This window comes from Silurus meridionalis, chromosome 1 (genome assembly GCF_014805685.1).
Source record: "Silurus meridionalis isolate SWU-2019-XX chromosome 1, ASM1480568v1, whole genome shotgun sequence".
In the NCBI taxonomy this organism is placed as follows: Eukaryota; Metazoa; Chordata; class Actinopteri; order Siluriformes; family Siluridae; genus Silurus; species Silurus meridionalis.
In genome coordinates, this window is record NC_060884.1 from 34,704,973 (window position 1) to 34,717,839 (window position 12,867).

Genomic DNA, 12,867 nt, shown 5'->3' on the forward strand with positions numbered 1-12,867 from the left:
CGCTCTGAATGAACAAATGCTGGTAAGATACAAATCACATCAAGCACACATCAATATCACGTCTCTCACACACACACACACACACACACACATTTATTTATTTTAATTATTTATGTATTTATTTCTATCAGTAATAGAATAAGTGATGTAGCTGTAGATGTTTGGGAAGAGGGTGTGGTCAACGAGGAGCTAAGACCAATCCACGGGTAGCACATAATGATTCTCACCAGATTCTAGTAATGCTGATGGTGGCGATTGAGAGCTGGCAGCACTTCATCTGAGCTTCTTAGACCCTCCATAATCAGGGTGGCTGCTATAGACATGCTAGAAACAAGAAGAACAACAGTACATAAATAACACTTTAAAGGTATACAGTTTCTTGTGGAAAGTCTGGTAACACCTGGTCTTTGATTGTGTTGGAGACACATGCATTTTTATTTAGTTCCTATAGTCTTCTCTTCTTCTTCTTTCGGCTGCTCCCATTAGGGGTCTCCACAGCAGATCATCCGTCTCCATACCCCCCTGTCCTCTACATCAGCCTCTTTCTCACCAACTACCTGCATGTCTTCCCTCACCACATCCATAAACCTCCTCCATGGTCTTCCTCTTTTCCTCCTTCCTGGTGGCTCCATCCTCAGCATTCCTCTACTGATATACCCCATGTCCCTCCTCTGAACCATCTCAATCTCACCTCCCTCACCTTGTCTCCACAACATAATATTTAGTTTATATAGTAAAAGGCAAAAACACACAGTTATGTGAGATGAGTGGAAGAAAGTTGTGTGGGAAATTTGTGTCTCTACCAGAAGATCTTGTGTAAGATGGAGAACAGGAGAGAAGATATGATCAGAGTCCCTCACCCCCACACTCACATATGCAGGTGAAAGTTTAATGGTTTGGGGTTGTTTTGGAGCAGGGAAGGTTCCGGAAAGTGAAAGTGAACCAACATGGCTCCCATTCCACACTTCAACACCATGCAGTTCCGTCTGGTCGAAGAGCACGTCTGAGTTCTGTGTTATTTAGAGAACAAACAGACGTCTGGAGTGATATCTATCCTGGAACCACCTGCCCAGTCACCGCACCTCAATCCTCCTGAACTGCTCTGAGATGAACAACAAATCTCCATCTAGTGAAGAACATCTTTGAAGAGTTTTACAAGAGACACGGCAAAATATTTCAGCTGAATGTGTGGAGAAACGAAGTGTCCGGATGCTGGGAGTGTAAAACTGTTCTTGTTGCTAATGGAGGATTTGTCACTGAGAATAAAGTGGAACATCTGGATATTTATAGATTTGTTTGGTCAGAGGAAATTTGCTGTTACATAACTGAGTTTGTTGCAAAGAAATAAAATGAGCATGCCCATGTTTCTCAAACACCATAAAACTCTCGGCGTTTCCACACTTTTCACAGGAACTGTATGGTGTCCCAGAGCCAGAAATGAAACTGTTTATTATGAATGTTTTGGTGATGTACACCAGCCTCTGTTAGCTCACACACTTCATGACAACAAGAGAAAGGAAAAGAGAAACAGAGTGTGAGTGAGACTGAGGACAGAACTGGACATTTTTGTGTGGGATCATGAAGCCTGTTATGTGACCTTTTGGACAAAGGAGACTTTTAACATCCACATGCTCGTTCTACTGCACACACACACACACACACACACATTTAATCTGGTATCTCCAGTAAACCTCCTGACAGGATGCTAACTTCAGCATCCTGTTAATAAATATTTTAGACCAAACAGGAACTCAGTTTAGTATATTCAGTGCTCCAGTTCATCTGGATGTAGTTCTCTTAAATCTGAGACACTCTGTGTGAGGATGGTTCCACATGAACAGCCTAAAGAACCATGAAGTCACTGAGCAACTCCAGAACTTTCAGGCTAGATTTGAGCTGTAATTAATATCAACATTCTGCTCATTCAGCCTCGTCTCTGCCTCTGGTTTTATCACTGGCTTGTCTCCCAGGTAGGTATTAACAGTGCTCACGAGGGCTCAGTCAATTACTCATTCAGCTGGATTTTATTGTTGATTCTCTGAAATGATTTGGGTTTTAATGTTCTCATCCTGGAGTTGTCATAGCAACAGGTCTATAATTCAGGTCCAAACTTGCTCCTAAAGTCTGTCTCAGCCACACCGTATCCATTTTTACAAACGCTTGTGTGTGTGTTTGTGTAGGTGGGCGGTGCTGTACGGGAAGCCACAGGCTACACTTCCACCTACAGGCAGACCATCTCTATTGAAGCTGGAGAGGAGGACGGAGACTGTCTCCACATGAGACGTGGTTTCCATCACATCATCCAGGGCTTTCCAAACTGCGTGGTCACCGACGGAGTCATCAACTTCTTCCTGGCTCGGACAGATAAGGTGCGGCAGGTGGGGTTCGACCCTCGGCTAACTCGTGTTGCCCACCTTGGTGAGTGTGTTTATACACACACACACACACACACACACACACACACTGATTTGTGGTGGAGCTTCATATAACCTCTAATAATCTATAATCTTTAAAGCTTTGCTAACAGCTGAAATCACAGTCATAAGTACTACAACCCCAATTAAAACAAAAGTTGGGACACTGTGTGAAATGTCATGGGCCACTGTATATTTTATTCACAATAGAACCTAGAAAATATTTCAAATATGTAAACTGAGGAAATGTATCATTTTAATGAAAAATCTGGTCATTTTGAGTTATGCTATTAAAATGAAACAGTTTGAGAAGCAATACATATTTGATGAGTTTAATTGACAGCAGGTCAGTGAGATGATTGGGTATAAACAGTGTATTTTAGAGAGGCAGAGTCTCTCAGACATAAAAATGGGCGGAGCTTCACTAATCTGTCAAGAACTTTGACTACAAACTGTGAAACAATAATATTTCTCAACATCAAACTGCAAACCAGTTGAATATCTCATCATTTTCAGAACATAATATCATATGTTTCAAAGAAGAGAAATCTCTGTGCACAAGGCACAAGGGTGAAAATCAATATTGGAAGGCCCTGATCTTTTGGCCCTCAGGGGCCACTGCATTTAAAACAGTCATGATTTTGTAATGAAATTACAATTTGAGCAAGAAACTGCTAACTGCAACCTATTACAAATGCATGACTTCATAGTAGAAGAGTCAGAGTGCTGAACTGGTCTGTCTGCAGTCTAGACGTTTCTCCTTTTGAAAACATTACGTGCATCATGAAATTAAAGATACAACAAATAAAACCCGGAACTGTTGAGCAGCTAGAATCCTGTATCAGACACATATGGGACAATATTCCTCTCCTAAAACTTCAGCATCTGGTCTCCTCAGTCACGTCAAGTCAAGTCAAGTCAAGTTTATTTGTATAGCACTTTTCACAACAGACATTGTCTCAAAGCAGCTTTACAGAAATCAACAGTGAAGGTGAATGGTGTGAATTTGTCCCTGATGAGCAGCCGTGGCGACTGTGGCAAGGAAAAACTCCCTTAGATGTTATGAGGAAGAAACCTTGAGAGGAACCAGACTCAAAGGGAACCCATCCTCATCTGGGTGACATCAAGAGTTTGATCATAAATCTTTCAACAATACAGAACACTGGAGAGTGAGAACTAACATGATTACTGGAGTATAAGATTATAAGTGATGTTCTTTCTGCAGTCTTAAACAGTCTATATGGTTAGTAGCTCCGAGTTTTATGAGCTCAACATTTGTGATTACCACAGATCCAGCATCAGCTTCTCCATGCCAGAGCCTTTAAACACTCCAGGAGGTCCAATGTCAAAACTCCACACATGTAGCGGGATCCAATTGGCACTGGTACGTCTCTAGATGGTTCAGGATGTTTGTGAGTTCGGCATCTACTTCTTCAAGGTCCGTAATCATCATGAGGTGGGGCGTGACTGGAGCTGGCCAAACCTCAGGGTGTCTCGGGATGGGGAGAGAAAGAGAAGCAGTGGAGAGGAATTAGCGTAGCTGCTGTTCATGATATTAACAGCACAAGTTGATAATGTGCATGTGATCAGATGTTCTGGAGCACAAGGTTATGATGTGATGTGTGTTATGTGTAGGCTTTGCTAAAAAGATATGTTTTTAATCTACACTTAAACTGGGAGAGTGTGTCTGAGCCCCGAACACTGTCAGGAAGACTATTCCAGAGTTTAGGAGCTAAATGTGAAAATGCTCTACCACCTTTAGTGGACTTTGCTATTCTAGGAACTACTAGAAGCCCAGAGTTTTGAGATCTCAGGGAGCGTGATGGATTGTAGCGTGTTAGAAGACTGGAGAGATACATGGAGATAAACCATTTAGTGCTTTATAAGTGAGTAGCAGTAGTTTGTAGTCTATTCGAAACTTAACAGGAAGCCAGTGTAGGGACGATAAGATCGGGGTTATGTGATAATATTTTCTCGACCTTGTAAGAACTCTGGCTGCTGCATTCTGGACTAACTGAAGCTTGTTTATTAATGACGCAGGACATCCACCTAGTAACGCATTACAGTAGTCTATTCTGGAGGTCATGAACGCATGGACGAGCTTCTCTGCATCGGATATAGACAACATGTTTCTTAACTTAGAAATATTTCTAAGTTACCAGATGTATATGGCCAGAAGACTCGATGCTACACAGTGGGAAACATGGCCCTGTACCAACCTTTTTGAGATGTGTTGCAGCCATCACATTTTTTTATTGTTGATAAAATATTCATTTGCATTCTGTTATTTTTTTCACAATCTTTTTGGAATTAGGGTTGTAGTTAATATACTAGCTAACATAGCTAATGGTAGTCATATCATCATATCTTTTGTAAATAATCATTGGTTGAGATTTTTTTTAGAGTTCAGACATATTTCATTTTTTTTTAAGGTTTAGACGTATTTAAAGGTAAATATCCAAACATTAACATGATTAAAGTGTTCCATAGACTAGTGTTATCTAATCTGAAAGCTCTTACTCCTTCCGGATGTTGAATCGTCTGCTTTATGTTCTCAGAGTTTTTCATCGACGGCCTGGGGTCACTCCACGTCGGCTCATGCGATGATGTCATCGTCAACCATGCCACCAAGATCAAGCTCCCGTGGGGCCAATCAGAGAGCGACAAAGCCTACGCGAAGTTCCGTTACCCTCTGGCTTCCTCAGACGCCACGCGAACAAAAAACGGCCTGTTGTACTTCAAAAACCGCTTCCAGTGTCTCACACACAACTGATCACCGACCTCGGCGTCCCCGTCCCTCATTCTGTCTTCCTCTCCCAAAAGACGTCTCTTTCTTTTTGTGAGTAGCTAAAGAGAGTCATTGAGGGGAACTTTCAGGGTCATGTGGAATCATGTGGGGTCGGTCGTCTATGCCCTCACTTCCCCTTATTTTTAGTGGGAAAGAAAAACAAAAGACACACACACACACACACACACACACACACACACACACACACACATATATATTATAGTCTCCTCCTTTTAGAGGGGCATAACCTCATGAAATTGTGACTAACAGTCGAGAGATCAGTTGCGAGAGACAGTCGCAAGTTTGTTTTCACGAGTCGAGATGATATCTGTTCTGTCCATATTTGGATTTTTTCTTTGAAGGACTTCAGATACAGATACATTCCTGTGTTTCTACGTTTCAAGTGGTTCTCGTTGTTTCTTCAGTCATGGATGAACCTCCTTTGATGTTTCTAAGGGAAATTTTGACCTAAGATTCCTTCAGGATGACAGACAGAAAAATAAACCACCTGAAACTAAATGCTGTAAAATGGACATAATGGACTTTCTTTTTTTTTTTTTACCCTGAAGCACTGAAAAAGCTCTCAAAGGTGCGATTTGTGATCACGCCGAAGCCCCCTGAAAAGACACTTAAAAAATGTAGACTACATTAGAAAACGAGAGGCGGAGCTTCCTGAATTCCTGACAGGCAGGGAGTAAGGGAGAGACACACCTCCTGGTCCTGATTGGTCGATATCGATGGTTCATATCATGTGTTTACAGTGTGAGGAGACAAACCAAACATCACCGAGCGCAGCTTTAAGAGCACTTCACAGAAACACAGACACTTTTTTTTTGTTGGAATACAGTGTGTGTGTGTGTGTGTGTGTGTGTGTGTGTGGGATCATACTTGAGGATCTTCTCTCCAAACATTTGCACTAAAACAAATAGACACACCGAATGGAGAGATGGCACCCGAGTTACTTTAGCACAAATAAACCGATCTGTCCATTTCTCCACTTCTCCATGTGCTTCAGCAACTAATCCCACATCAATCTTTCTCCATCATCTCCATTACATATAACCGAGTCATGACCTGTGCCTGAGTGATGTGGGCGGAGCTTAGTTTGATTGGCTTGAGATCATCACGGGGAATCTGAGACGGCAATAATCTGGTTTGTGGACACAATGCCAGGGGTTTAAGCTCTGAATGGAAAACAGGAATCCAGGCTGGAGTTATAGAACCTGGTGTTTCTCAACACTGCCTTGCTGATCTCACGTATTATCATATCTGCGAGATTTCTTTTTCTAACTTAGCAATGCTTGATACCTGTTAACTGCCTTGTCGCTGTGGAAACTTTCTTGCAGAAAAAGAAGTCGGATTACAGAGAGACTTGTGTAGAGGTTTTTAATCGGATCATAATCAAATCAATTTTGTGAAAAAACAAACAAACACTTTCTCTTTTTTTGAGTTAAGATCGACACACACACACACACACACACACACACACACACACACACACACACATCCACTGGTACTGTAGAAGCAGAAATATCTACACCTTCTACAGAAAGTCTACCAGGTCCTATTTAAACACGTAGTGGAACTGTTACCAAAGCATCTCTGGAAACGCTTGTACATCTCGGAATCTTCTTCTATAAATCTTCTAAGCGGTGAAAAAAGCTCAGGTGATGGACTGTATATTCTGTAGGAAAAGCGGGTCTCCAGGAAACATGGGGAGGTGGAGACGTAAGACTTCTGATTAGAAGAGTTGTGAGTTCAAAACCCAGCACCACCAAGCTGCCACTGATGGGCCCTTGAGCAAGGCCCTTAACCATCACCTGCTCCTTTTTATAAATGAGATAAATGTAAGTATATCTGGATAAAGGCGTCTGACAAATGCTGTAACTGTAAATTGGCAGAATAAGTTTGAAATCAGACAAACTCAAACAAAATATTACAGTGTATAAAAGGGGCGTGTCAGAACAGCGATGCTTCCTGGCATTTTTTATTTTTATTTGCTAAAACATTGGGCATTCGAGGTGGTAGCAAAAAGTTTATGTTTAAACTGGTGCTGTTCAGACCATGTGCATTACCACAGCTGCGATTTTATCACGGACAGCGAGTTAGAACGAAGAGCAAACCTGAAATTCTGTGTGAAACTGGGCCACAGAAGTGTCTGTGTGAGATACATTTAACATACGATGCTGGAACGAGTCGTTCGAGGTGTTTCCAGTGGCAAACGTGCTTCAAGAGCAGAAGAATCTCACTGGAAGACGAGGAGAGATCAGGAAGACTTTCAATGAGCTCAACCCACGAAAATGTTGAAACCGTTCGGCAACTCGTGCATGATGATCATCGGAGAACAATCCACACGATCTCACCTCCGCTCCCACCCTACTCGCCAGATACGGACTTCACCCCCTCGAAGATCCAGCTCAAAGCTCGCAGTTTTGACATTTCAATGATTCCACACGCGATCACGTGGAAACGTAGGTAAATAAAGTGCTTTCTTGTAAACAGAGCGAGTCCTGAAACTAGTTGATAGCACCTCATGTTAGATTTGGACACGCCCCCTTCAGGAAGCCCTTATAATACAGGGTATGAGTGTAAAATGTGGTGTACCCACAAAGTTTTCTTTATTTTAGATCACAAAGAAACACAAATTCTGATCCGAATAGATTGTTTTGGTGTGCTGGATGAAAAAAGGGAAGTGAAATCATAACATACCATTTATAGATCAAACAATCTCACCATCTTTTAGACCAAGTTGATTTGTGGTCCCGGTGTGCAGGTGTATGATGGAAAATAGAAAATAGCATGTTCTACGATCTGTAACCGTGCCACAGCATCTGGTAGAAAATCACGTGCAGAAGTAAACGTCTCTATTTTGTCTCATAGTGTTTGTTCAGAATGCAGCCTTTCCTCACAGGACTGAAGCACGCAGTCCAGCTAACCAGAGAAACCCTAAAAACCCCATGTTCCTTCCTCTCTGTAGGGCAGCTTGATACGTGAAAGACTTGAATCATCAGATGTTTGGGCAAAAATTCACCCAGTAAACCAAATGACTACATTTACCCCAACAGAATTACCCCCTGGTGTCGTTCGGTGCAGTAATCCAGGTGGCGCACTGTGCATTTACAGTGGTGCAGTGGGATTCTATTTGATTGTTTACTTGCTCATGTGAAGTTGAATGAATAAATACTGTGAAGGGGAAAGTTTGGAAAGCGAATCCTAGCTTTAAAAAAAGAGGAATGTGAATGCCTGCTGTAAGCTGATCATCCGACAGCAGGAGGCGCCGATCACCAAGCTTTTCACCTCAATCATTTCGGGCCAGTCTTTAGTCATACCCCTTTATTGTGTGTTTAATGATGTCACAACTGGATCTGAACCTGATGTTCAGCGACCTCGGTTTTCTGTCCGCGGTTCTGGGACAACGAATTTGCCATGTACTTGAACGTTGACGTTGATTTGGCGATTGCTAACACAAAAATCTTTTGGTGTCAAACCCTGTCTTTTTACTTTACGTGTCCTGCTGTGAAGGTGTTTGTTTGTATTTTTTACATCTTGATTGTTGTTACACCAAAAAAAAAAAAACCCAGAAAAGTTAGTTAATTAATTAGACTTTATTTATTAATTTATTTATTTAGCTGCCACACAGTGCATTTCATTTTCACGTCTCCTCAAGTTGTGCAAATAAGTGACGAACAGATCAAGAACCAGAGCAGGAACTTAAAAAAAGGACAAAGAAGAATGGATTTGAGGAGAACTTCTTGAGAAGCTCCTACTCCTGTGAGGAACCCGAGAAGAACGCGAGATGTCCCCAGTACTCAGATGGGCTCTACAGATGGTGCTGAATGCGCTTTAAACCCCACCCATGGTCCTTTGAACTCACCTTCTATTTCTGTGTCCCTGCATGCGGCCAGTTATCACCACTAGGTGGCGCCACAATTGTTAAATAAACTCCAACTCTTGAACATTTCTACAGAAATTCAAGTGGAATTATTATTTTTTTTTTTTCCCTAAATAGAAAAACAACAACCACAACAAAATGACAAAATGTTAATTACTTTCTTTTTTTGTACATGTTAAAGATTCTCTGGAACTGTTATGAATGAGATTAAAAAAAATCTTCAATCTCTTTTTGTCATTCTGAATTTTTATTATTATTATTATTATTATTATTATTATTATTATTATTATTATTATTGGCAACTGTTAAAACTATAGCAGCATAATAATGATATTTATCAGCACAGAGAGGACTAACATCTAGAGTAGCACTAGTGAGTCTCTTGTGGGTGTGGCCTGTCCCAATTTCTGTATTAATCTACATTTATAAAGCTAGCTATTTACACAGAAATGAAATGCACACTAATATTTGTAAATAAACAACATCCTGCCCTCATACTAGCAACATTCCCAGACTGGATTATTAAAGCAAAATAACTTTATATTAGCAATTTACCAGAGACACCGTTGATCTCTGCTGCTTCTTTCTGTGATATATTTTTTCTATGTAATGGTTAACCGTGAGATTACATGGGGCAGGAATGTATAAAACAGGTGACATGGAAATAATTACAGCTAAGGAACTAAACAAAATCGTGAATCATTTGGAAATGTTGATTTATTACACCAGTTAGACTTTTGAACCAATAACGTATGATATGCAGATTAGTTAACACAGATAGCAAAAGTAACAAGTGCCACATGTGATGATGAAGCAGATGATGGTCGCTGTGGAAATGCTGCAAAAAACAAATCAGTGACCAAACAAAAATATCAAGACTCTGATACTGAAATCCCAGTCGAGTTAGCAGTTCCAGTGGGTCGTGACTAATTTGCATATTTATGAATATAAATGCTTTAAATAACAGCAAAGAAAGAAAGAGATCTTTAAAACTGGGGAATTGTAAAAAACAAACAAAAAAAACAACAAAAAAAAACGAGTTTAAATTATTGATGGGAAGATCGGATCATTTTAGTGACTCGGTTCTTTAAATCTTTTTTAGTCATTAAGTTCATTTCGTTCCTTTGGTCAGCAATAAGATAAAATGTTATATCCTCAATAATCAGATCTTCAACACGTCTACATACATCAACTTCTAACTACAGTTCCAATAATAAAAATATGGCAATGCAGCTAAGCACAAATGATAAACAGAACGAGTCGCTTCACATCTCTCATCTTCTGGTCCATGTTTTTAGTTCTTTTGTCATGTGACTCCTATAATTACTGTAACAATAATGTCAAGATTCGGACCAAACAAATGTGATCTATTGCATTGTGTAGCGTAAAGGGGGAGTCACGCGATAAAAGAACGAATGACTCAGACTAGAAGCATTGAGAGGTAAAGCGATGCTTTGCTCATGTGCATCCTGTAGAAAATGAACGAATCATTCTTCTGAATCACATTCGAGATTTGTTCATAATAAATAAGTCGTTCATGAACGTCTCTGGGTTACGTACAGTATATAACCATGGTTCCCTGAGGGAACGAGATGCTGCATCAACAACGCTTTGGGAACGTTTCTGCGTATCCACGCTCTGAATCACGTGTGTAATCTGTCCAACGGAAAGGCACAATGTCACAGGCGGCCAGAAGACCAGATGACCAGAACTCTATAAAAAGCACATGCAGTGGAGAAGGCGATATCTTCTGCAATGGAAGGAAGCGCTGCAGGGATGCAGGGAGTGTGGCCTGGAGACACAGCGTCAGCGAGGTTACATACGTAACCTAGAGACGTTCCCTTTCAGGAACTTGAGCCGCATCAGCAATGCTTTGGTAACGAGAGTCTCACCGCCAGACTGACCAGTCCCTGCCTAGTGTGGATTGGTGAAGGACAGAGGAGCCAGGAGTGGCCCTAAGGTCAAGGCTGTCAATGGTCAGAGGGTGGACAGGTGCAGCCTTGGCCATGCCTGTACCAAGTGAGAGAAAACACAGTGCAATGTTTGATGGTTGATGTGGTAGACCACAGATGTGTTGTCTGTTTGGACCAGCACGTGGTGGCCTCTTATGTCTGAGAGAAAGTGCACGGCTAGCCAGTGCCAGATGAGATGGGGCTCGCTCGACAGGCCTTGGGTGGAGCGGCCACTTATGACTGCCCCATCCTTTGAGGGAAGCGTCTGTCGTTAGCGTTACGTGATGACAAGGAGCTCCCAACACTGGCCCCTGACACAAGATCAAAACTAAAAAAAAAATTTAAAAAAAACGTGCAAGACATGCAGAACCGTGTAAAATATAACATGTAAAGTGTGTAAAAAAACACTTGTAGGTTTCCCACATGGAGTTCATGAGGTGTTTGTGTAAAAGTAGGAGTGGAAGATTTAGCAACTCTAAAGTTCAACAAGGTGCAAAATGACTGATTATTTTCCTGAGAACACTCGAGATAGAGTTTATAGAGACAGAGAAATGAAACCTGGTCACGCTCCAGTGAGGTGCGACAGAGAAGCTGCAGCTGAATCGTCTGAAGAACGAGGGAGGAACAAGCTGATGATTTGATTTTATCAGCATGATACTGTCAGCATGAGAACAATGCCAAACACACTGCCATGTGTGTGTGTGTGTGTGTGTGTGTGTGTATACAAGCTGTTGTTGTTTATGGTTTTAGAAACACCGGTTCAGCAGGATTTAAATGTCTCTGCAGGTTCATACTCATAAAGCTGATCATTTTACAGTAATTAATTGTTTTTGATTCGACTACAGAGGCCGATCGATTCCTCTGAAATCCTAATTAAATGGAATTAAACGCGAAAATTACAATGAGAAAAAAATGCTGTAAACATATACATGTCAAACTGATGAGCGTGACATTTACAGCATTTGGGAGATTTCTTCATATTTTTTCTCATTCGTACATCTGTGCAGCAACCGAGCCATTAGGGAGGCACAGTGCACTCTTAGTGCCGGTCCCAAGCCCGGATAAATGTGGAGGTTTGTGTTATGAAGGAGGTCCAGTGTAAAACATGTGCCAAATCGAATATGTGGATCACAAATAAGAATTTATTTTATGTCGGTACCCGATAGGGTACCGGTGTAAATTGGGCTTCTGTTGGCTGAAGGAGGAGAAGGAGAGGAGGAAGACGTCTACAGAGACGGCAGGGAAAGGAGAAGTGGAGGAGAGTAGAGGTTCTGGTTGGTACTTTAAATGTTGGTACTATGACTAGTAAAGGGAGAGAGGGAGCTGATATGATGGAGAGGAGAAAGGTAGAGATGTTGTGTGTTCAGGAGACCAAGTGGAAAGGGAGTAAGAGCAGGAACATTGGAGATGTTTAAACTGTTCTATCATGGTGTGGATGGAAAGAGAAATGGTGTAGGGGGGATTCTGAAGAAAGAGTACAGTAAGAGTGTAGTGGAGGTGAAAGAGATTCTGATAGGGTGATGAAGGTGAAGCTGGAAGTTGAAGGGGTGATGATAAATGTCATCAGTGTTTATGCTCCACAAGTGGGTTGTGAGATGGAGGAGAAGGAAAGATTGAATTAGATGAAGTGGTAGATGGTGAACCTAGGAATGAAAGACTGGTGATCAGGGCAGACTTTAACAGGCATGTAGGTGAAGGGAACAGAGGCGATGAGGAGGTGATGGGTAGGTATGGTTTTAAGGAGAGGAATGTGGAAGGGCAGATGGTGGTAAATTTTGCTAAAAGGATGGAAATGGCAGTGGTGAACACGTATTTTAAGAA

At 41.4% G+C, this 12,867-nt stretch overlaps 1 protein-coding gene across 1 annotated transcript in view; it reads left to right on the top strand.

Annotated features, from left to right (window-relative positions):
- Positions 1-7,701, top strand: part of b4galnt1b (beta-1,4-N-acetyl-galactosaminyl transferase 1b) — a 25,188-nt gene extending 17,487 nt beyond the window's left edge. Inside the window, 2 exon segments of the mRNA XM_046856100.1 lie at positions 2,181-2,418; positions 4,973-7,701. Of these exon segments, the coding sequence (XP_046712056.1) occupies positions 2,181-2,418; positions 4,973-5,187 (453 nt within the window). The 3' untranslated portion in view covers positions 5,188-7,701.
- Positions 7,702-12,867: the final 5,166 nt, after the last annotated feature.